Raw genomic sequence first — 26,850 nt, forward strand, 5'->3', positions numbered from 1 at the left:
AAAATAGTTAACTACGATCAAGGCCTGTATAAAAATCTATGTCGTTTCAATGGATGAGTTCAGCGAAAGTTTTATAAGCAGTAAAAATGCACGTTTCAAACTGATATGAAATGTTTTATTCCATAAAAATAAATTAACACATCCTTACAATTTAGTACAGCGCATGAAACGGTGTATAAAGCGTTTTGAAAAATGGGTAGTTAATTTGGGGAAGTCACTTAATTTCAAACACCCTATTTTACACTCTGGCAAAATCTGCACTCCGTAGTATTGCTTGGTGAGAGTTTTTTCTCCTGAGTTAACACGCTGTGTTATTTAGTAGAATTATCTTGGCCACTAAGCTTGGCGCACGCATCCGAATTTACCGAAGGACTGTACAGCGTGCACACGGACAAAATTTACCTGATTTTACCACCGCGAGCGCTGCTGGTAAACGAGAAAACGGAGGACCCTTTTTTAAGGCGCGTTGGCCTCGACCTAATCAGAGAGCGTTATAACGTCATGTGATAGACGCAAAATTTCCTCAGCCTACTTTTAAAGACTGTTAAACCTGGTGTCCAAAATGTGAATATAGGAGCAACTAACACAAGGAGAACGTAGCTAGCCTTTAAACACGCTAACGCAGTGTTGTCTACAGATTTCATTGGACGAGTATTTTCGCTGAACGTTTTACGGGCGGTGGGGACGAAATTTCGGAATTTTCCCCTTCCGACGGCAGCAGGCGCTAAAGCGTCTAGCCAATGAATAATGTACACAAGAAAACGCACAACTTTTGACGGGTAGCGTTTTGCTTTTGTTGCTCCAAGCCCCCATTAACAACAAAAATGCGAAAATCTCAAAATTTACTTAAACATCTTTGGTTAAAAACGCATTGTAATAAACCATAAAAGCGACAAATCAAACTACATACGTTGTAACGAACAGTGGGACCCCCTCATTTTAAACCCAACGGCAGGGAAATGCGAACATTAAGGTTTGGGTTCGTGTGATAGGTATAAAACGACTTTGTAAACAAATCGATTTAACCAGCGTAAAAAAAGTAAACTTAAACAGTATCTTAAGTCCCTGCTGCTTGGTTTTGCAAGGGCTAGTAGGTCACATTTTGAAGCTCTCTGACGCTCTTTTAACTCATCGTAGGAAAATGGGGAAAAAACGGGCATATTTATCATCTCACCCCTTACAACTGCTTCAAATTTTTGCATAACCTTTTGAAACACCCTGTATTTTGCTATAGTTCCCGGATTTTGTTGTTACTGCCATGCTTCTGGGGGTACAGCACTCGCGAATCTAGTTTCTGAACTTTTAGGTCCAAACGGTTCGTGGCCCGAAAATCACAGAATCACACGTCTGTGTACCTTTCGCCATAAGCATAAGTGTCAGAGTCGTCCATCGAATCGGTCGAATCGTAGGAATACGTTTTAGGAATAAAGCGATTGTTCAATTTGTCTAAATTGTTCTTCCCGCGATCGCTTATTTTCAGCTCCTCCGCGCCGTAGTGTTGCGTCACTGAGACCGCCACCGCGTCACTGATGACGTTGACCATCTCTCTGAGCCTTCCACTGCGACACAAAAAAAACATAGTTAAGATAATATACCCAAATACATGTAGCATCATTCGACGTAATGAATAAATCGATACGCATTTGACAAGAGAGAAAATCCTTTCACATTAGAAATCGATTTTTTAATACTAGGAGGCTAACCAGATGGCGCTAATAGTCTTGAGATTTTAAATTTTTTATTTTTTTCATTATACACAAGTAGCCACAAATAATTTAGTTATAGTTTAAGTTAACTACATTTTTCGATTTTTACAGTTCCAAACCCCTGAATTTTGAAATTAAATACTTTGATTTAATAAAAGAAATAAATATTAACATGATTGTAACTCTGAAAAGTGTTCATTTTAAACTATTTAACCGTAAAAAATAATTTGATCGTGTTTTTTTATGTCGAATTTTAGCTGAGTCAAACTTTTGTTTATGCATGGTTTAAAATAGTGTTTGGGTTATTCAACTTACAATGTTAGAAAGTTGAATCCCCAAATGCCCACCTCTTTTATCGTTATAATAGAGGAGCGCCATCTAAGTTATTTAATTTAAATAAATTTTAATTATTACTAAAAATATTTATTTTCTACCTTATAAAAGTAAATAAATTTTGTTAAATTATTTTCATAACTAATCGATCCCACCATTGTTTCCTTATTTTTACACGAGCTTATCTGCAATAGAGGGAGCTGTTAAGATATGTCCTTCCTTCACCCAAGGTTCGAAAAAATGCAACCAGGTTAGGAAAAAAATCTTACTCAATGCATGGACCAATTATCTAAGGGACTCACTATTCCCGATATTTTGACACGGAGGCTTACTGAGCTACGCAAGCCTCAAGAATTATGTTCAATTATAACTACGAGAGGTTTAATCGGGGCTTAGGCGACAGTACGTGCGAGAAAGTTAAGTTAGGCTAAGTTCATTAATTTTTTTAAGTTCAGAAATGAAATGGATTCCAGTGAAATTGATAAAAAACACCTCAGCCATACGCGGCTTACTGGTTATTTTTACTTAACACAATGTTTAATTACCATTACCATGAATGTATTCATTTCAACCATGAATATCGAACTGCATTAGGTAGTCTGACCTCAGTCGCTAGGATGGGAGGGGCTTAGCTATCATGACGTCGGTCAGGCGCCACCGCTCAAAAATTGTATTGAAGGGCAACGTTTTGAAACTTGACTAACTTTCAGTGCCAAGGCTTAGCGTTAAATTTTGTTTCTAAAATCTTAATACACATCTTTTTGATTGAACGAAAATAGGTAAGAATATGAATAACAAATCCCTTTATTTATGATTATCAATTGATTTTGTAGTACTTTAGTAGAGGTATTTTTCTAAGAATCACTAGTCATTTTCTTCGACGGTTAAATCGCGCCATCCCGGAAACGTTTTGTGGATCGAGTAAACGACAAACTCCTGCCTCCTGATTGGCTCTAGTGATTACGTAAAACGCAGAAAGGAACCGCCCATCTTAGTCCCAGATGGTAGAAAGGGTCATGATATAGTTCGATATTCATGGTAGAAATGAATACATGCATGCCATTACTCAAGGGGAATATAACCTACAAAGCAATCTTTATGGAAGAACCCTTCAATTTTCAAATTTCCATGTACAGTGGGACCAAACATTTCTAAAGCCAAAGGCAACAGCGACCAGAGCTGCAAACATTGATGTTCCACACCAAATACCTGATGTTATATTCCCTTTAAAGGGGAACGGCCAAGCTTTTCCAAATATGGCCTTATTTCCGTATCAAAAGATTAACAAGACGTTCAATATACTAACCCGTACCTTTTTTGACTTGAAAAAATAGCTTTTGGCCCAAAAAGTTGAAAAGAAAAATAACGTCAGGTGTTTGGGTTTGAATTTTCGCCGCCATCTTAGGGGCTGCCGCCAGCGCCCCTAACCCCGTATGAGCGATTTGCGAACTATTCTAACTTTTAAAATCGCGCAATTTAGGCTTAAGTCTCTTAAAACTGGAACGCGCCGCGCGTGCAAAACAAATTTTTCGCGTCTTCAGCAGCGCGCGCTTTTACGTTGTTTTTCCGTCTCACCGACTTCTCACCGGGTGTCGCGGCGGACGCGCGCTTTTCAATTTCCCGAATTTTCTTTATTTAATTAAAAATTAACCACTAAATATTTTTGGATGCGGTTTTCGCCATAAATTTTAGTTTTTAATGAGCTATAGGGCTTTCTAACTGGTTAAAGCTTGACCGTTCCCCTTTAATATGGGACGCACGTTTCTATTACTCGGGTAATCTAACTTCCTAAAACTTGAATAACCCTGATAGTGTTAGAATAAGGTTTTTATAATCACTGTAAAAAGTGTAAATTAACGCCAACTAGTAGCATTAAACTCGAACCTCTCTGGGATACGGAATACATGTTTGATTTCGGGAATTAGTCTCAAAGGACATCGCACTTCTTCTATGGGATTTGGCTTTCGACAGATTTTTCTGAAATCGAAACCTAATGTTAAGCTTGATCAAAGGAGCAAAATTGTCCATTGCCATTTTCCCCTAGCTCCTATAGTTTGTCCAGTATCAGCGGTCAAAAGTGGACAAAACTTAGTAAAGTCTATTTGTTAAAAGAAGTTACGGCCGATTGGTTAGCGTTCTAGGTTCGCGCGTCGCTAGTCCTGGCTCACTATCAATAGAGTTTTCTTGCCAAGATTTGCGGTGCTTCCCAAAACAGAGCGTCGGATTTGGTTACTTTCTGATGGCACGATGAATGAACTCAGTAAATAAATAATTAAATATTGAGTTTTAACTGTCGTTTGACCGTGACTTTAGACGACTCTGTGACTAAAATCGATAAATAAGTGTTTGAAATGTTGTGATGTGACTGTTTCTTTCCTATCAGCGAGTGTTGAATGGGGGATTCATCGAAACGGTTAATCATATATATTCTGATTTCTTAAGTATTTATTTTATATTATGTTTTCTTTTATTATTGCTCATAAAATATTGATCAATAAATTATTCCACGTACAAAAATTCATCGAATAATAAGTTGCGAGAAAAGAAATAATGAATAATGAAGTAGAGGTGTAAAAATCTTGGCAAGAAAACTTTATTGATAGTGAGCCCGGACTAGCGACGCGCGAACGTAGAACGCTATTCGATGAGCGCTGACTTCTTTAAACAAATAGACTACACTAAGTTTTGTCCACCTTTGAGCGCTGATACTGGACAAACTATAGGAGCTAGTGAAAATTGGCATTGGACAATTTTGCTCCTTTTATCAAGCTTAACAACATGTTGCAATTTCAGAAAAATCTGTCGAAAGCCAAATCCCATAGAAGAAGTGCGATGTCCTTAGTTAGATAAAAGTTGACGTTTTAGCACCGCTGATGGATTCTGTTTTCTAACGAGCTTGACGCACCCTTGATCAAAATATCCTTACCCAATCCAATCCACCGACGTTAATACTGCTAGCTGCTGAGTGGACATTTGCACAATCAAAAGCTGATGCATGTAAACAATGCCTTTCGTATGCAAAGTCGTGGAAGTGAAACTTAGAACAAATGACAACAAACTGCAAAAAAATTGAGATTAAAATTTCAACACTAGCCTCTACTACCACTCTCGCAAGTTGGTAAAGTGCTCCTGGCCCATTCGACCGAATCCCGTTCAACCGAATCCCATTCAATCGAAAAACTCGCCAAATTGGCTGGATTTCAATTTATACTTTATGTGTTCCAAAACAATAAAATTGGGAGAAGTAAAACTGACGAAGAGCTGTTTTATTAGTTCAGTATGTACTAATATCAAAAAAAATTCGTGGGAGGGATAAAAACAGGGGCTTTGGGTGGGGAACAAAAGCAGTCTATTTCCGGGAACCCCCTGTCACCTAACGTCACCTAACCTTACCTAAAATAACCTAACCTATCTTATACTACCTCCATGTGACAGCATGTAACCCGTGGCACGAAGAAGTGCAATGGTCTTGTCCAATACTCGCTAAAACATGAAACCAATGTCAATGCCGTGGTAAATATGTTTGTATTTTGTGTTTTTGGTTTTTTATGGGCTATTTATTTTATTTCTTTGCTTTTATTATAAAAAAACTAAAAATTAATTTAAAAATACAGTTTTCGTCTATTTACACCTAAATATTTATGTATATAAGAGTAAAATTCCTGTTGCGCGCTTTCAGTTATGGAGCGTATAACGAATAAAGGCTAAAAATTTACATTCTGTACTTGCATACAAACAATATTAAATTTTTTAAAATACCGCCAAAACATTCCCAATTAATAACGCTTCCCTGTGAGGGATGACCTACAAGTTCCTATTTCCTAAAGTAAAGTGTACTATAGTCTGAAAAAAAAATAAAATTCGTCACGTACCCTGTTATATCCGTGAAACTCATAAATTCAGATATTTAAGAAAAATCATAATTGTTGCTAGAAAAATTCTTTCAAATGGGATTCGGTTGAATAGGCATACTCCTGTAAAGTTAGTCTGCTTTTTAAAACCAAAAAGTGATGGTCTCTGCGTAATCGATTTCACTTTAAATAAAAGATAATTCATAGCCGATTCTAGAGTTTGTGCTGCTGGACATATAACTGGTTTATCTACGGTTTCTCTTTATACTGCCAAAGCTGAGAATTTTCTATGCATAGATCTGGCAGCATTTTTCAACAGGGGGCAAGATATTTTTAGGTACATTCTTGAAAATACTAAAATAATTTTTTGAACTAAATATGGAAAATACGTTCAGTATAGCAATGGACTTTATTCCAAGCTCCTCCAAGTGGCGGATTTTGAAAGCTGATCAATAGAACCAGACGATATTTTAACAGGAGTTTCATGCACTTATCATTCTTTTAAAAAAAGATGCTTGGAAAAACTGCTCTACAATTACTGTGGAACAGGGTTGCCATAAAAGATTTTGGTGTTAAAAAATAAATTGGAGCAAAAAATGCATGGAAACCCTGATAAAATGTCGTCTGATTCCTCAATTCTATTCATCAGCATCCAAAATCCGCCACTTGGAGGAAATTGAAAAAACATCCACTAGCGAACTCGCAGTCAGGGTTGGACATAAGGGACTAGCCACGTCATTTGACTACTAAAATAAATGCTCGGACTACTAAAATTAATCGAAATTTACCTAAATATTCATAAATAATGGCGAATATGGCGTTTCATGAATTCATTATTCATCAATCCCATTTTATTGAAAAAAATTGTGATCGGCCAAAGTCAAGTAACTCAAGTAATAATCAATTTTAACTGTCCTTATGGTTTTTATACCCCATTTTTACCCCCACTTGTCAGGGACTACTAAAATAAATTAAGGTAGGAGGCTCACTAGTCACAAGGCCACCAGAGGTCCTATAATTCCTATAAAATCCTATATTTTCAAAAATGTCCTATAACATCCTATATTTTTAGCGAAATCCCCCAAAAGTCCTATAAAATCCTATAATTTGGATATTTTTCCAATTTCAAATCCAGCCACTCACAAGTCAGTTAAATTGCTAGATTTAGCTTTAGGGTAAATTCCTATACCAAGTCATTCTAGTCTATACTTTTGTTATTGTTAACATGGTTAGCTACTAGTATCTTTTTGTGATAAAATGGTTAAATAGTTTCTATTTTTAAGTGAAAATCAAAGAATTATTTCTCTAAATATAGATTTTGTTTTTAAATGCATTAGGTTAGTTAATTAAATAGCATATATAGTCCTATAAAATCCTATAATTTTGTAAAAATAGGACTATAAAGTCCTATATTTTTAGAAAAATAATCCTATTTTTCCTATAAAAAAATTGAAGATTTGAGTGGGGGCCCTGTAGTCAGACTGACTTCTACGAAAAATTTCCTTATGTCTAACCCTGCTTGCAGCTCCTAAACTACTGGATTTTATTCTGCTAAGCAGACGCTGTAGTTTATAGTAATAAGTTAAATTAAAAGTCCAGGTTGGGTAAATTTCAGTCGTTTAAAAATTAATTTATCGTCATTAAAAAAAGATGTAATTTTACGACTGATATTTTTGAGTTTATTTAAACATGATCTTTCCAATAGACCCAAGTTTTACCGAACCTGGACTTTTCCTTTAATTGTTAACTTTAACAAATTGACGATCCAGCAAGTTTATGAACTTCTCTAACAAGGAGACTACCCGAGGTGGTTATCACCGATTTTGTTGAAACTTGGGGGTTAGGTAGACCTTATGGTATAATGAAAATTTCCAAAGGGAAAAGTTGCAATGGGCTTTAGTTTTCCTATGGCAAACGAAAATGTTTTTGATCCCTCCATTTAAAAAAGCATGGGATTTTATCGGTTACCCAAATTTGGTTAAAATTTTACCAAAATTGATAAATTTTACGCAAAATCCTTGATCAATTTTACCCAAAATAGGTCAAATTCATCTTTTTGGTAATTTTTTCAAATTTAATTTTTTCAAATTTTTTAAGTAAGAAAGTAGTACCCTGTGAAACCGAGAAAATTCCCTGCTTTTTTAAATGGAGATTTGTTGTCTTGAGAGATCAAAATCATTATTGGTTGCCATATGGGAAAACTAAAGCCCATTGCAACTTTTCCCTTTGGCAATTTTCATACTACCATAAGGTCTACCTAACCCCCGAGTTTCAACATAATCGGTGATAACCACCTCGGGTAGTCTCCTTGTAAGTAAAATGAAGATAATTACCAAACATAAAAATAATGCTCCAACGACAACTCTACGCCAGACATTTGCACTAAAAATAGTGTAGCAACAGTCCCATAGATGGCGTCCCCGTCAGAATTGAGAGCAGAGCCCAACGGTAGAAACAGTCTAGTGACTCGATCGTCAATGCCCTCTTTGTCTTCCATCGATTTCATACTGAAGGGAAGGCTTATTAACCTTAAAAGAACGAAAAGTATTGTTATCACTGGCAGAAACACACAGATAACAAGGAACAATGATCGAGTCGATTGAGGGGCCCTGTGGCGTTCTTACATGTACGTTGAAGTCACGACCTAACCCTCCTCCCGCAATAGCTGGAGGTGCAATCAATACAGGTAGTAAAGACAGGTGAAATTAAGAGGGTCAGGTGTGTGCTACCACCTGTACGATTAACGTCAAAATATTTACAAGATTTATAGGGGAACTCGCGAACATTGAACCTGGTAGACATGGAAAATACTTAAGTCGCTATAGTTTAAAAGATAACTTTCTAGAGAAAACCGTTCTAGGCAATGTCGTAGTAAAACCATTTAGATCTTGATAGCGAAAACCGTTTTAGGCGTAGAACTATGTAGCGAGAATCATTTTAGACGTAGATCTTTATCGAAAACCGTTTTGGAAGTAGAACGTTATAGCGAGAATCATTTTAGACGTAGATCTTTATCGAAAACCGACTTGGGAGTAGAACGATATAGCGAGAATCATTTTAGACGTAGATCTATATCGCAAACCGTTTTGTGAGTAGAACGATATAGCGAGAATCATTTTAGACGTAGATCTATATCGAAAACCGTTCTATTCGTGCAACTTAATGGCGAAAACTGTTGAAAGCGTGGAATGTAATTACGAAAACCGTTCAAAGCGTAGAACTTATATGTAATAGTGAAAACCGTTTTAGGCGTAGAACTATGTAGCGAGAATCAATTTAGACGTAGATCTATATCGAAAACCGACTTGGGAGTAGAACGATATAGCGAGAATCATTTTAGACGTAGATCTATATCGAAAACCGTTTTGGGAGTAGAAAGATATAGCGAGAATCATTTTAGACGTAGATCTATATCGAAAACCGACTTGGGAGTAGAACGATATAGCGAGAATCATTTTAGACGTAGATCTATATCGAAAACCGTTTTGGGAGTAGAAAGATATAGCGAGAATCATTTTAGACGTAGATCTATATCGAAAACCGTTTTGGGAGTAGAACGATATAGCGAGAATCATTTTAGACGTAGATCTATATCGAAAACCGACTTGGGAGTAGAAAGATATAGCGAGAATCATTTTAGACGTAGATCTATATCGAAAACCGACTTGGGAGTAGAAAGATATAGCGAGAATCATTTTAGACGTAGATCTATATCGAAACCCGTTTTGGGAGTAGAAAGATATAGCGAGAATCATTTTAGACGTAGATCTATATCGAAAACCGTTTTGGGAGTAGAACGATATAGCGAGAATCATTTTAGACGTAGATCTATATCGAAAACCGTTCTATTCGTGCAACTTAATGGCGAAAACTGTTGAAAGCGTGGAATGTAATTACGAAAACCGTTCAAAGCGTAGAACTTATATGTAATAGTGAAAACCGTTTTAGGCGTAGAACTATGTAGCGAGAATCAATTTAGACGTAGATCTATATCGAAAACCGACTTGGGAGTAGAACGATATAGCGAGAATCATTTTAGACGTAGATCTATATCGAAAACCGTTTTGGGAGTAGAACGTTATAGCGAGAATCATTTTAGACGTAGATCTTTATCGAAAACCGACTTGGGAGTAGAACGATATAGCGAGAATCATTTTAGACGTAGATCTATATCGAAAACCGTTTTGGGAGTAGAAAGATATAGCGAGAATCATTTTAGACGTAGATCTATATCGAAAACCGACTTGGGAGTAGAACGATATAGCGAGAATCATTTTAGACGTAGATCTATATCGAAAACCGTTTTGGGAGTAGAAAGATATAGCGAGAATCATTTTAGACGTAGATCTATATCGAAAACCGACTTGGGAGTAGAAAGATATAGCGAGAATCATTTTAGACGTAGATCTATATCGAAAACCGTTTTGGGAGTAGAAAGATATAGCGAGAATCATTTTAGACGTAGATCTATATCGAAAACCGTTTTGGGAGTAGAACGATATAGCGAGAATCATTTTAGACGTAGATCTATATCGAAAACCGTTTTGGGAGTAGAAAGATATAGCGAGAATCATTTTAGACGTAGATCTATATCGAAAACCGACTTGGGAGTAGAACGATATAGCGAGAATCATTTTAGACGTAGATCTATATCGAAAACCGTTTTGGGAGTAGAACGTTATAGCGAGAATCATTTTAGACGTAGATCTTTATCGAAAACCGACTTGGGAGTAGAACGATATAGCGAGAATCATTTTAGACGTAGATCTATATCGAAAACCGTTTTGGGAGTAGAAAGATATAGCGAGAATCATTTTAGACGTAGATCTATATCGAAAACCGACTTGGGAGTAGAACGATATAGCGAGAATCATTTTAGACGTAGATCTATATCGAAAACCGTTTTGGGAGTAGAAAGATATAGCGAGAATCATTTTAGACGTAGATCTATATCGAAAACCGTTTTGGGAGTAGAACGATATAGCGAGAATCATTTTAGACGTAGATCTATATCGAAAACCGTTCTATTCGTGCAACTTAATGGCGAAAACTGTTGAAAGCGTGGAATGTAATTACGAAAACCGTTCAAAGCGTAGAACTTATATGTAATAGTGAAAACCGTTTTAGGCGTAGAACTATGTAGCGAGAATCAATTTAGACGTAGATCTATATCGAAAACCGACTTGGGAGTAGAACGATATAGCGAGAATCATTTTAGACGTAGATCTATATCGAAAACCGTTTTGGGAGTAGAACGTTATAGCGAGAATCATTTTAGACGTAGATCTTTATCGAAAACCGACTTGGGAGTAGAACGATATAGCGAGAATCATTTTAGACGTAGATCTATATCGAAAACCGTTTTGGGAGTAGAAAGATATAGCGAGAATCATTTTAGACGTAGATCTATATCGAAAACCGACTTGGGAGTAGAACGATATAGCGAGAATCATTTTAGACGTAGATCTATATCGAAAACCGTTTTGGGAGTAGAAAGATATAGCGAGAATCATTTTAGACGTAGATCTATATCGAAAACCGTTTTGGGAGTAGAACGATATAGCGAGAATCATTTTAGACGTAGATCTATATCGAAAACCGACTTGGGAGTAGAAAGATATAGCGAGAATCATTTTAGACGTAGATCTATATCGAAAACCGACTTGGGAGTAGAAAGATATAGCGAGAATCATTTTAGACGTAGATCTATATCGAAACCCGTTTTGGGAGTAGAAAGATATAGCGAGAATCATTTTAGACGTAGATCTATATCGAAAACCGTTTTGGGAGTAGAACGATATAGCGAGAATCATTTTAGACGTAGATCTATATCGAAAACCGTTCTATTCGTGCAACTTAATGGCGAAAACTGTTGAAAGCGTGGAATGTAATTACGAAAACCGTTCAAAGCGTAGAACTTATATGTAATAGTGAAAACCGTTTTAGGCGTAGAACTATGTAGCGAGAATCAATTTAGACGTAGATCTATATCGAAAACCGACTTGGGAGTAGAACGATATAGCGAGAATCATTTTAGACGTAGATCTATATCGAAAACCGTTTTGGGAGTAGAACGTTATAGCGAGAATCATTTTAGACGTAGATCTTTATCGAAAACCGACTTGGGAGTAGAACGATATAGCGAGAATCATTTTAGACGTAGATCTATATCGAAAACCGTTTTGGGAGTAGAAAGATATAGCGAGAATCATTTTAGACGTAGATCTATATCGAAAACCGACTTGGGAGTAGAACGATATAGCGAGAATCATTTTAGACGTAGATCTATATCGAAAACCGTTTTGGGAGTAGAAAGATATAGCGAGAATCATTTTAGACGTAGATCTATATCGAAAACCGACTTGGGAGTAGAAAGATATAGCGAGAATCATTTTAGACGTAGATCTATATCGAAAACCGTTTTGGGAGTAGAAAGATATAGCGAGAATCATTTTAGACGTAGATCTATATCGAAAACCGTTTTGGGAGTAGAACGATATAGCGAGAATCATTTTAGACGTAGATCTATATCGAAAACCGTTCTATTCGTGCAACTTAATGGCGAAAACTGTTGAAAGCGTGGAATGTAATTACGAAAACCGTTCAAAGCGTAGAACTTATATGTAATAGTGAAAACCGTTTTAGGCGTAGAACTATGTAGCGAGAATCAATTTAGACGTAGATCTATATCGAAAACCGACTTGGGAGTAGAACGATATAGCGAGAATCATTTTAGACGTAGATCTATATCGAAAACCGTTTTGGGAGTAGAACGTTATAGCGAGAATCATTTTAGACGTAGATCTTTATCGAAAACCGACTTGGGAGTAGAACGATATAGCGAGAATCATTTTAGACGTAGATCTATATCGAAAACCGTTTTGGGAGTAGAACGATATAGCGAGAATCATTTTAGACGTAGATCTATATCGAAAACCGTTTTGGGAGTAGAAAGATATAGCGAGAATCATTTTAGACGTAGATCTATATCGAAAACCGACTTGGGAGTAGAAAGATATAGCGAGAATCATTTTAGACGTAGATCTATATCGAAAACCGACTTGGGAGTAGAAAGATATAGCGAGAATCATTTTAGACGTAGATCTATATCGAAAACCGACTTGGGAGTAGAAAGATATAGCGAGAATCATTTTAGACGTAGATCTATATCGAAAACCGTTTTGGGAGTAGAAAGATATAGCGAGAATCATTTTAGACGTAGATCTATATCGAAAACCGACTTGGGAGTAGAAAGATATAGCGAGAATCATTTTAGACGTAGATCTATATCGAAAACCGTTTTGGGAGTAGAACGATATAGCGAGAATCATTTTAGACGTAGATCTATATCGAAAACCGTTTTGGGAGTAGAAAGATATAGCGAGAATCATTTTAGACGTAGATCTATATCGAAAACCGACTTGGGAGTAGAAAGATATAGCGAGAATCATTTTAGACGTAGATCTATATCGAAAACCGTTTTGGGAGTAGAACGATATAGCGAGAATCATTTTAGACGTAGATCTATATCGAAAACCGTTTTGGGAGTAGAAAGATATAGCGAGAATCATTTTAGACGTAGATCTATATCGAAAACCGACTTGGGAGTAGAAAGATATAGCGAGAATCATTTTAGACGTAGATCTATATCGAAAACCGTTTTGGGAGTAGAACGATATAGCGAGAATCATTTTAGACGTAGATCTATATCGAAAACCGTTTTGGGAGTAGAAAGATATAGCGAGAATCATTTTAGACGTAGATCTATATCGAAAACCGACTTGGGAGTAGAACGATATAGCGAGAATCATTTTAGACGTAGATCTATATCGAAAACCGACTTGGGAGTAGAAAGATATAGCGAGAATCATTTTAGACGTAGATCTATATCGAAAACCGACTTGGGAGTAGAAAGATATAGCGAGAATCATTTTAGACGTAGATCTATATCGAAAACCGTTTTGGGAGTAGAAAGATATAGCGAGAATCATTTTAGACGTAGATCTATATCGAAAACCGTTTTGGGAGTAGAACGATATAGCGAGAATCATTTTAGACGTAGATCTATATCGAAAACCGTTCTATTCGTGCAACTTAATGGCGAAAACTGTTGAAAGCGTGGAATGTAATTACGAAAACCGTTCAAAGCGTAGAACTTATATGTAATAGTGAAAACCGTTTTAGGCGTAGAACTATGTAGCGAGAATCAATTTAGACGTAGATCTATATCGAAAACCGACTTGGGAGTAGAACGATATAGCGAGAATCATTTTAGACGTAGATCTATATCGAAAACCGTTTTGGGAGTAGAACGTTATAGCGAGAATCATTTTAGACGTAGATCTTTATCGAAAACCGACTTGGGAGTAGAACGATATAGCGAGAATCATTTTAGACGTAGATCTATATCGAAAACCGTTTTGGGAGTAGAAAGATATAGCGAGAATCATTTTAGACGTAGATCTATATCGAAAACCGTTTTGGGAGTAGAACGATATAGCGAGAATCATTTTAGACGTAGATCTATATCGAAAACCGTTCTATTCGTGCAACTTAATGGCGAAAACTGTTGAAAGCGTGGAATGTAATTACGAAAACCGTTCAAAGCGTAGAACTTATATGTAATAGTGAAAACCGTTTTAGGCGTAGAACTATGTAGCGAGAATCAATTTAGACGTAGATCTATATCGAAAACCGACTTGGGAGTAGAACGATATAGCGAGAATCATTTTAGACGTAGATCTATATCGAAAACCGTTTTGGGAGTAGAACGTTATAGCGAGAATCATTTTAGACGTAGATCTTTATCGAAAACCGACTTGGGAGTAGAACGATATAGCGAGAATCATTTTAGACGTAGATCTATATCGAAAACCGTTTTGGGAGTAGAACGTTATAGCGAGAATCATTTTAGACGTAGATCTTTATCGAAAACCGTTTTGGGAGTAGAAAGATATAGCGAGAATCATTTTAGACGTAGATCTATATCGAAAACCGTTTTGGGAGTAGAACGATATAGCGAGAATCATTTTAGACGTAGATCTATATCGAAAACCGTTTTGGGAGTAGAAAGATATAGCGAGAATCATTTTAGACGTAGATCTATATCGAAAACCGACTTGGGAGTAGAACGATATAGCGAGAATCATTTTAGACGTAGATCTATATCGAAAACCGTTTTGGGAGTAGAAAGATATAGCGAGAATCATTTTAGACGTAGATCTATATCGAAAACCGACTTGGGAGTAGAACGATATAGCGAGAATCATTTTAGACGTAGATCTATATCGAAAACCGTTTTGGGAGTAGAAAGATATAGCGAGAATCATTTTAGACGTAGATCTATATCGAAAACCGACTTGGGAGTAGAACGATATAGCGAGAATCATTTTAGACGTAGATCTATATCGAAAACCGTTTTGGGAGTAGAAAGATATAGCGAGAATCATTTTAGACGTAGATCTATATCGAAAACCGACTTGGGAGTAGAACGATATAGCGAGAATCATTTTAGACGTAGATCTATATCGAAAACCGTTTTGGGAGTAGAACGTTATAGCGAGAATCATTTTAGACGTAGATCTTTATCGAAAACCGTTTTGGGAGTAGAACGTTATAGCGAGAATCATTTTAGACGTAGATCTTTATCGAAAACCGACTTGGGAGTAGAACGATATAGCGAGAATCATTTTAGACGTAGATCTTTATCGAAAACCGACTTGGGAGTAGAACGTTATAGCGAGAATCATTTTAGACGTAGATCTTTATCGAAAACCGACTTGGGAGTAGAACGTTATAGCGAGAATCATTTTAGACGTAGATCTTTATCGAAAACTGACTTGGGAGTAGAACGTTATAGCGAGAATCATTTTAGACGTAGATCTTTATCGAAAACCGACTTGGGAGTAGAACGTTATAGCGAGAATCATTTTAGACGTAGATCTTTATCGAAAACCGACTTGGGAGTAGAACGTTATAGCGAGAATCATTTTAGACGTAGATCTTTATCGAAAACCGACTTGGGAGTAGAACGTTATAGCGAGAATCATTTTAGACGTAGATCTTTATCGAAAACCGTTTTGGGAGTAGAACGTTATAGCGAGAATCATTTTAGACGTAGATCTTTATCGAAAACCGACTTGGGAGTAGAACGATATAGCGAGAATCATTTTAGACGTAGATCTTTATCGAAAACCGTTTTGGGAGTAGAACGTTATAGCGAGAATCATTTTAGACGTAGATCTTTATCGAAAACCGACTTGGGAGTAGAACGATATAGCGAGAATCATTTTAGACGTAGATCTTTATCGAAAACCGACTTGGGAGTAGAACGATATAGCGAGAATCATTTTAGACGTAGATCTTTATCGAAAACCGACTTGGGAGTAGAACGTTATAGCGAGAATCATTTTAGACGTAGATCTTTATCGAAAACCGACTTGGGAGTAGAACGATATAGCGAGAATCATTTTAGACGTAGATCTTTATCGAAAACCGACTTGGGAGTAGAACGATATAGCGAGAATCATTTTAGACGTAGATCTTTATCGAAAACCGACTTGGGAGTAGAACGTTATAGCGAGAATCATTTTAGACGTAGATCTTTATCGAAAACCGACTTGGGAGTAGAACGTTATAGCGAGAATCATTTTAGACGTAGATCTTTATCGAAAACCGTTTTGGGAGTAGAACGTTATAGCGAGAATCATTTTAGACGTAGATCTTTATCGAAAACCGTTTTGGGAGTAGAACGTTATAGCGAGAATCATTTTAGACGTAGATCTTTATCGAAAACCGACTTGGGAGTAGAACGATATAGCGAGAATCATTTTAGACGTAGATCTTTATCGAAAACCGACTTGGGAGTAGAACGATATAGCGAGAATCATTTTAGACGTAGATCTTTATCGAAAACCGACTTGGGAGTAGAACGTTATAGCGAGAATCATTTTAGACGTAGATCTTTATCGAAAACCGACTTGGGAGTAGAACGTTATAGCGAGAATCATTTTAGACGTAGATCTTTATCGAAAACCGTTTTGGGAGTAGAACGTTATAGCGAGAATCATTTTAGACGTAGATCTTTATCGAAAACCGACTTGGGAGTAGAACGATATAGCGAGAATCATTTTAGACGTAGATCTTTATCGAAAACCGACTTGGGAGTAGAACGATATAGCGAGAATCATTTTAGACGTAGATCTATATCGAAAACCGTCCTAGGCCCAGAGCTTAATAGCGAAAACTGTTCTAAGCGTGGAATGTCATTACGATAACCGTTCCAAGCGTAGACCGTACATGTAATAGTGAAAACCGTTCTAGGTATAGAACTTAATATCGAAAAACATTTTTTGGGCTTAGAGCTTAAAAGCGGAAACCGTTCGAGGCGTAAAATATAATAGTAAAAAAACTGAATATCTTTAGTTTTAAACTAGAAAGGTAAGCTGCAGCCGACATTTGTTTTTAAGCTTTAAATTAATTCTGCCATAAAAACAGGGTTACCAGTCCGAACATTATTTAAAAAAAAATAATAACATACCTGGATTTAGCTCCAAACGCAACTAAAAATGGCGTCCAATTATGTTTCCAAAATAAAAACGGGTTCTTCCTGATTAAAAACCAGTAGAGTAGCGAGAGTGTCACAACGCCATGAAATAACATAGCAGACGCCATAGCAGCGGCGAAAAGCGCCATCTCTCTTGAAAAGGGATAAACTTCTCCAGTGGCCATGACGTCTGTTAAGGTTAGAAAGAACACCCCTATTGGAAAATACCTGCGAGAGAAAAAAAAGTCCCACGATTCTTAATATTAATTTTTACCAAAAGACGCAAAAACATGCAGCCGAGGCTTAAGCTCACCACATAATCGCGCGGGACATTTTGATCATGACGAGATGGAGGGCCGTACAGAAGCCCTCGATCAAGACCACCAATTTGTTTTTCACGTGCCTAGAGGCGATTCCGAATGCCGTGTGCATCACAATCAACCCTAAAAATTAGAAACGGTCGATTTAAAATTATTTTCAGAATGACCTTAGCCTCCGAGAGTCGTGCGTTTCCAATTTGTAGAAACATTCGGCTGGTCGCTGCGCTTGTTTGAGATATAATTCTTTACTACGAAACTCGTTGTTAACGTTATTTTAAAGACAGAACAGCGCCACCCAGCGTCGTAAGTAGATATTTGAACCATTCTGTCTATAATGATATTAATAAATCATTTCAAATCATCGCATGTTTCCATACGTGGGTGGTCTTCAATATATTTTAAACTTAATAGATATACGAGATCTAACACACGAATTTAGTGGAGGGTCTGTGAAATATCTAACGGAACTACATTATTTACATAAATGAACAGGAAGTTATTGTAACTGGGCCAAACACTGAGATAAATTTTCGTTATGAGAAGCTGACATTCAGCCTATTAATTTTATAAGTACCATTGCATCATTGCATTATCCATTCATCTGTTTGGAAAATAATCCGCAAGGTGGCGATATTAAAGCCTCGCTTGTGAGACCAGCGGTCTGATGACTAATGCTCATTACTACCGAGGTAACTTTTATTAATTAATAAACTTACCAATTAAACTAGGACCGGCCTTGTACACCCCGATTAACTCGGTTTTTTGCGTTATTTGTTTTACGAGTTTTCTAGTAGATGGCGACACTATTGTTGTTGTTGTTGTTGTAAACATAGTTTCGGTTGCATTTCCGTCAACTAGAACATCGTAGTCGTTGGTTGCATTACCGAGTGTCTGATTAGAATCGTAGTCGGTCCAGTTCGCATTAGAAACGAAATATTCCGCGAATGCGTCGAACGCAGTTTCAGTTGCGGTTTCAGCAACGTTTAGTTCGGCTAAAGCGTCGACTTCCGTCGATAAATTAGTTACGTTGACTAAGTCGAAATCCGTCGCGTTAAGTAAATTGAGCGTTTCGGTAAAATTGGCGATTAACGTAGTCATCGTTGTAGTTTCCGTTGCTGGTAGTTCGGTTGTGATGTCTTCGTAGTGATAGGACAAGAATTCTGACGTAACTACGGCTGTTTGAGTGTGCTGATAGAAAGCCCGGATTAGGTTTTCGGGTAGCATGTTCCTGGTATAAGAAAAACACAAACAAAGGCTTATTCTTCGAGTATGATAAAGCTCATCTCATTTGATAATACGAGTTACGAAGCTTTTAATGCGATAAATCGGGAGTTTTAAAGTGTGCTCAGCATCGACAAGCCTGTTTCAAAGAGTGCTCCGGATCGATACGCGTGTCTCAAAGCGTGCGAAACGCAAATTTGAAAGCGAGATCAAGGACAAAACGCAAATTGGAAAGCGAGATCAATCACAAAACGCGAACTTGAAAGCGAGATCAAAGACAAAACGCGAACTTGAAAGCGAGATCAAGGACCAAACGCACACTTGAAAGAGAGATCAAGGACAAAACGCAAATTTGAAAGAGAAATCAAGGACAAAACGCAAATTTGATAGAGAGATCAAGGACAAAACGCAAATTTGAAAGCGAGATCAAGCAAAAAACGCAAATTTGAAAGCGAGATCAAGGACAAAACGCAAATTTGAAAGCGAGATCAAGGACAAAACGCAAATTTGAAAGCGAGATCAAGGACAAAACGCAAATTTCAAAACGAGATCAAGGACAAAACGCAAAATTGAACAAAACTCGAATTTCAAAGCATATTCTATAACAAAAACACCTATTAAAACAAGAATAATTTCACAAACCTGATAAAATCAAGCAACACGGACAACCAGTAATTTTCATTGTCCACGTAGTCAGTAGTTTGTGTGTGCAGGAAATCCCACGTCTTGGGCTGGAACACAAACACGCTAACAACACCGACGACGGCGGACAACAGACTTGTAATTAAATAAAAGAGCAGGATCCGGACGGACATTTTCGCCAGTAGCGCCGTGGGCAATCGGGACGAAGCTAATGACACAGCTTTGAATACTTCACCAAATAATTAAGTAATACCAGAAGTACAGAATACATCTCTTAAAAGGGGAGAAGTATGCAACACGAGTCTTCGTAGGTTCGAGGCAGTATTGAGTAGGGGTAGCGGAGTGGTTAGCACTTTTGCCTCGCAGCAAGAGGAGCCGTGTTCGATCCCAACTTGTGGCACTGGGTGAAAAAACTCGAAACTACTCCTTCCGCGTTGAGTTTGCAAGTTCTCTCCCCACTGGTTTAAGGGGTTTTCCCCTGAGCTCTTCGGTTTACCCTTCCATAAAAACTTGTTGAGGTTAATGGTAATAGTGAGTGTAGGGAGCTGTTGGCTCGCGGGGCATGAAGGGCTTGCAACCACCCTCCTACGCATTGTAACCCGGCCACCTGAATTATTGGCTTTAAAAGTTGATTGATGATTTAGGCCTAAGGTGGCATTAGCCTAGCCGATTGATTAGCTAATTTTGCACCACACCGAGTAAGTGTAACCATTTACCATGTGTATTGCTCTGCCTGAAGTTCCAGCAAGTATTACTCCCGGTACCAATGTACAATGTTAGTATATTACAGGGTGGTCCAAATTTACAATTACGCTTTTTTGAAAGTAGAGATAATAATAATCAGTTAGGCAAAACTACGTTAGGCCCAAGTCATCTAGTGACTTTTAATGCCTTAAACAGTTCACCGGGTTTCAATGCGTAGGAGGGTGGTGGCAAGCCTTTCATCCCACGTGTGCCAACAGCTCCCGAAACTAATTTAACCTCCACAAGTTATTAAAGAAAGGGAAAACAGAAAAACCGGGTAGCAAACTCCTTTGAACAGTGGGGAGAGAACTGGCAAACTCAACTCGGAAAGAGTTGTGCCGAGTTTTCACCCAGTGCCACAAGCTGGGATCTAACCCGGCTCCTCTTGCTGCGAGGCGAAAGTGCTAACCCCACCTTGAGATCGCAATTTACAATTTACTCATATATTATGTATTTCGCCCATATTAATTTTCTTCCCAAACATATTTTGAAAACTTAGCCTCGGGAGCTTTTGAAGTGGCATAGCAGGAGTCTTACCTCGTAAGATTGTATACTTCTGATAATACTTAAAAGGTGACATCCCGAGTAGATTATTCCCGATTTTGTAAAAACTCGGGGGTTAATTAGACCTTCATTTACCTTGAAAGCTCCTAAAAGGAAAAGTTCAATGGCCATTCGTTTTGCCATGACAACCAAAAATGCTTTTCACAAATCAAGTTTAAATTTTATCTACGTAAAATAGCATGGCAAAAATTTGGCAAAACAATTGGGTAAAATTTATAAAATTAGGTAAAATCGATAAAAATCGGTAAAATAGTAAGGAATTTTCCATGCTATTTTACCAGAAGTAAATGAACAGAAGTTATCGAAATAGTGATCAGAATCGGGGGGCGTTTTCCTTATGAAAATGATGAGAAAATCGAGTCAAATAAAAGCTTATTTCCATCCCCGTCTTTTGACGCGATAAATAGCACTTGGGAATTGTGGGCATAGCTATTTCTATGTATAAGAAATGGTAGCATAAAACAAAAACCTTTTTATTTTTGACCTAGGAGCGCTCAAAACTTAAAATTCGACATAAAAATGTAACTTCATAAGGAAAACGCCTCCAACATGGAGAGTATATGAATCTATGTATTTGTACCCCTCCGAGAATAAACAGGCTGGGACAGAAAGTGCGCTCGCGAAACAACGTTCAGCCAGTGAGACAGCCATCATGACTGCCTCACATATAGCAAACAAACGCCCTCATCATGGCCCAACAGAAGGAGACACCGTGGGCTGCCAGAGTCCCTCGCTCACCTAACTGAGGACTAGAGTGACTTATTCTTCCACCGCAAACAACTACTACCCTCTTTAGTAGTTGATAGACCCAGCATCCCGAGCACAAAACGCCCCAAGGACTGCAGTGACCCAGTAAACCAGGTGTGTAGCAGCTAGGAGCAACAAACACAAGGAGAACGCAGCTAGCCTTTAAACACGCTAACGAAGGGTTGTGTACGAATTTCATTGGACGAGCGTCACGAGCCTTTACGCTGAACGTTTTACAGGCGGGGGGAAGACAATTTCCGAATTTTCACCTTTCGACGGCAGCAGGCGCTAAAGCGTCTAGCCAATGAAAAACGTACACAAGAAAATCCACGACTTTTGACGGGTTGCGTTCTCCTTGTGTGGGGTGTTGTGTTTGTTGCTCCTAGGTAGCAGTCTGATAACTTCGGTTCATTTACTTCTGATTTTACGTAAAGACAGTTTAAAACATATTTGGTTGTCATGGCAAAATGAATGGAACGTTTCCCTTTACGATATTTTCAAAGTACATGATGGTCTACTTAACCCCCGAGTTTAGAAAAAATCGTGGCGAAACACCTCGGGATGTCTCCTTGATAGGGGAGGTATTTACCCGAGAACGTAGACGAGACAACCAGCGGTAGAATGATGACTTTGAGCATGCGCATAAGGACCTCGCCAGGGATGGAGAACATCAGGATCACCGTGTCCGTCGTCAAGAGGTCCTGGAGCGATAGACGAACGAAGCAACCGATCCCGATTCCCGCAGCGGTGCAGATGACTCCTAGCGCCGGAACCAGGTACACTCTCAGCCATTTGAAAACCTGCGTCGAACCAACAAGAATATTTTGCGTCGAACCAACAACAATATATAGCCTCTTACAAAAATAACCATATCCCAAGACCAGATCTAAGCAACTAAAAACCAACAATCATGATGCCCTCTTTTGAATTTTGTGGGAGGAGCTTATTTAAGCAATAGGTTAAAGATCAATAACTTTACTAAACTTACAAACAGACATGAATTATATTATAATGTTTTAATAATTGAATAGTATAAAAATATTTAATTTAAAATTACAGTAGTTATATAATTAATATTAATTATATTTAAAATTACAGTAGTTATATAATTAATATTAATTATATTTAAAATTACAGTAGTTATATAATTTATGTTAATTATATTTAAAATTACAGTAGTTATATAATTAATATTAATTATATTTAAAATTACAGTAGTTATATAATAAATATTAATTATATTTAAAATTACAGTGGTAATTTAATTTCTATTAATTATATTTAAAATTACAATAGTAATTTAATTTCTATTAATTATATTTAAAATTATAGTAATAATATTATTTATATTAATTATATTTAAAATTATAGTAATAATATAATTTATTTTAATTATATTTAAAATTAGAGTAGTAATATTATTTCTATTATATAATACTTAAAATTACAATAGTAATATTATTTATATTAATTATATTTAAAATTACAATAGTAATATTATTTATGTTAATTATATTTAAAATTGCAGTAGTAATATCGAGGGGTAAGACAGTCTCAGATAATCTGTACACCGAGTTCGTGCATTTAGCACTGTTAAAGGTACATATTTTCAAGAGTTCGCGAGTTCCATTTAGCACTGTCACTGAGTTCGCAGAGTGTCTTACCCCTCGAGTAATATTCATATTAATAACTATATAAATCTTGATCACTAATATTTATTTTTATATAAAACATTTTAAATTTAAATTATTTAATATAATATATCAATATATAATATTTAAAATTGTAAAAAAAACAGTTAGTTCCCTTTCAGTCAACAGAGGGCGCTTTGAAAAGTTAATAGGTAGTGCCTGAGAAATAAATTTCTTTGTTCTCAGTTAGCCAACTGGACATGGCTTGCTATATTAGACGCTTTAAAGATAGGTGTTACTGATGTGACAATAGAAATAATTATTTATTTCTTGTTTAATTGATATTTACAAAAAAAAGGAAAGAAAAAAAAACAACAAAAAAACTAGAGGTGGACCAAATAGTCTTCCAGGGAAGCACCCGGCGGGAAGGTGTGCAACACCGAAGCGGCATTACCACGTTGAACGGCGACCGCGATGCGCTGGATCAAGTATAAAACGGAGCGCGGTTCACCAGTGACGGAACGAATCCTACGGCCTATGGCGTGGATCAGCACCAAACCCTCGCGGCCGAAGGAGCCAAGGGTTTCGATGGCCACCGGTTACTGATTGAAATTTTGAATTATTAAGCTGAAATTTTAGTTTGTCAAATTTCATTAAAAACTCATTTTGTTAATGCATCGGAGGTAGAAAATTTCGGGACACCCCGTAGATTAGATATTAACTAGATATAATTCACATTTAATTTAATTATAATTGAATTGGATTTAATACATTAAAAATTGATCAAAACTCACAATAACAATAAAAAATGACCTAGTGAAAAATATGTCAAAAATTATAATAACAAATAGTGAAAAATATGTCAAAAATAATGTAATGACAAATAGTGAAAAATATGTCAAAAATTATAATGACAAATAGTGAAAAATATGTCAAAAATAATGTAATGACAAATAGGGAAAAATATGTCAAAAATAATGTAATGACAAATAGTGAAAAATTTGGCAAAGTAGTGCAATGAAAAATAGTGACAAATTTGGACAAAGTAGTGCAATGAAAAATAGTGAAAAATTTGGACAAAGTAGTGCATTGTCAAATAGTGAAAAATTTGGACAAAGTAGTGCAATGTCAAATATAACGTTTTTATTGTTTTATTTTATAGAAACACCTATTGGTGCCTACAATGGATTATTGCATTTTTGGAACCTAACCACCTTAAAAAATTTCGCGAACTAGTTTTTTTTTTACCGTACAACAAGTTAAAATTTTTGCAAATCTGGAGGAAAATTTCTCGAAAATAAAAACTTTTGAAAATTTAGGTACTATTATTGGATTTTTTTTTAAATGAACTGGACATTATTGGAAATTAGTCCTTAAAAAAAGAAATTGGTCCACCGCACAAATATATTTAAAAATTAACTTCAATTTTTTATTTTTCTCGACAAGCTTTAAAAATAAGAGTTTAAATTTAGAAAAAAAAAAGCATGAATCAATTAATTTACTTTTCGAGTTCTGGAAGTCCTGGGCGTTGTCGCCTCGCCATCATGTTCTGGATCATCCATGATGTCGTCAACGGCCATGACTATCTACGCTATTATTCCAACATCTACGAAATTAAACCGACAATTATTCCCGAGAATAATGAATCGGAATTAAGCTTATTTAACGCGCCACGGACAAAGAAACACAACCGTTCAGAATATTCCATTTAATTAAAGTCGTTAAAAGTAAAGACCTCTACTTGAAATTAAGAACACAGTTTTTTTCGCCGTCAGCGAAGACCCAAAACTGTCTTAACAACGCCAGATAACACTCCCAAAATGAAGAACTCAACATTTTCGTGCTCTAGGGGTTGTAACAAATCTCTTTCAGAAAAGAAAAACCTGATTTTTTTTTATTTCTTTGAAATAACCGCTTGCAAAATACTGAACGTATAGGTCTACCTTAAACCGCAGGAATTCTTTTTATGTATTTTTGATAGGCCTTGTGTAGACCTGTTTGTACGAAGAAAAAACATTAAATTGGAATAGTATAAAATGATTCATTTTATAGCAAGTTGTATTGTTCGAATGGTAATAGCTGCATTTTCTTCTTCGCTTTTGTTAAGTTTAAAGGATAGCTATAGCCGTGTTGGCGAGAATGCGTCACTGGGGTCCTATTCAAGCGCGACGATATTTTCAATTGGTCAATATAGCTTTAAACAGTATCTGGTAACGTAATTTGGAATTAAACTAAATAGTGTTGAAATAAAGTTAATTTATTTCAGTTTATGTGAGTTATTTTTTTACTATTTTATTTTAAATAAAATGTAACATTTATTACATTAACAAATGAAATATAACATTTATTACATTAACAAATGAAATATAACATTTATTACATTAACAAATGAAATATAACAATTATTACATTAACAAATTAAATATAACAATTATTACATTAACAAATTAAATATAACAATCATTACATTAACAAATTAAATATAACATTTATTACATTAACAAATTAAAAGTAAAATGTATTATATTAACAAATTAAAAGTAAATTTATTATATTAACAAATTAAAAGTAAAATTTATTATATTCACAAATTAAAAGTAAATTTATTATATTCACAAATTAAAAGTAAAATTTATTATATTCACAAATTAAAAGTAAAATTTATTATATTCACAAATTAAAAGTAAATTTATTATATTCACAAATTAAAAGTAAAATTTATTATATTCACAAATTAAAAGTAAAATTTATTATATTCACAAATTAAAAGTAAATTTATTATATTAACAAATTAAAAGTAAAATTTATTATATTCACAAATTAAAAGTAAAATTTATTATATTCACAAATTAAAAGTAAAATAATGTACATTTTAAGTTAAATTATTTCATTGCTTTATGATTTTTACGTTTTAAATATTACTTTGTACTAATTTATACTAAATGCAAATACATTTTTGGTAACAATCAAAGCGATAATATTATCTTGCAAATTTACAATTAATAACCAAATTAAAAGTTTTGTTTAAAGTTCAAATGATTTATGATTGCGTTATATTTATATTTTATTCTAAACCATAATTATTTTTTCTTATAAATTTGTGATGACACAAAAATCGAACATTCAAATTATTTAAAATATTTTTAACTGTATTAACCGACTTTTTTTAGAAACGTTTATCAATATAAAATATTTAACTTTTATGAAATATCTGCACTAACTATGCAATGGTATATAATTTTAATAATTAAGGGTTTAGGTTAACTTTAAAAAATTACAAACAATTAAATTAACCTACGTTATGATATATCTGGACTAACTAAGCAATACCAATTTGATTTATATAATCTAATTAAAGGTTAAGGATAGCTTTCAAAATTTACAAACAATTATTTTACCACAAATTAATTAAACTACGTAATAATATATCTGGACTAACTAAGCAATAACAATTTAATTTAATAAAAATATTGGTTAAAGTTAACTTTAAAAAATTTCAAAAAAATTATTTTACCCCTAAATAATTTACCTAAGTTAATTAATCTT

At 35.6% G+C, this 26,850-nt stretch overlaps 1 protein-coding gene across 1 annotated transcript; it reads right to left on the reverse strand.

Moving 5' to 3' along the window:
* Positions 1-205: 205 nt before the first annotated feature.
* On the reverse strand, positions 206-25,130 carry LOC149958586 (excitatory amino acid transporter 3-like). Its single transcript, XM_090167226.1, has 10 exons — positions 24,996-25,130; positions 24,807-24,910; positions 22,263-22,473; positions 19,619-19,826; positions 18,472-18,983; positions 17,749-17,878; positions 17,430-17,663; positions 8,224-8,418; positions 4,966-5,097; positions 206-1,559 (listed from the first exon to the last, which is right to left on the reverse strand). The coding sequence occupies exons 2-10, from the start codon at positions 24,882-24,884 to the stop codon at positions 1,340-1,342; spliced, it is 1,920 nt and encodes a 639-aa protein (XP_090023352.1). The 5' UTR covers positions 24,885-24,910; positions 24,996-25,130; the 3' UTR covers positions 206-1,339.
* Positions 25,131-26,850: the final 1,720 nt, after the last annotated feature.

The sequence above is a fragment of the Leiobunum rupestre genome, chromosome 2, assembly GCF_980474605.1.
Source record: "Leiobunum rupestre chromosome 2, qqLeiRupe1.1.hap1, whole genome shotgun sequence".
NCBI lineage: Eukaryota > Metazoa > Arthropoda > Arachnida > Opiliones > Sclerosomatidae > Leiobunum > Leiobunum rupestre.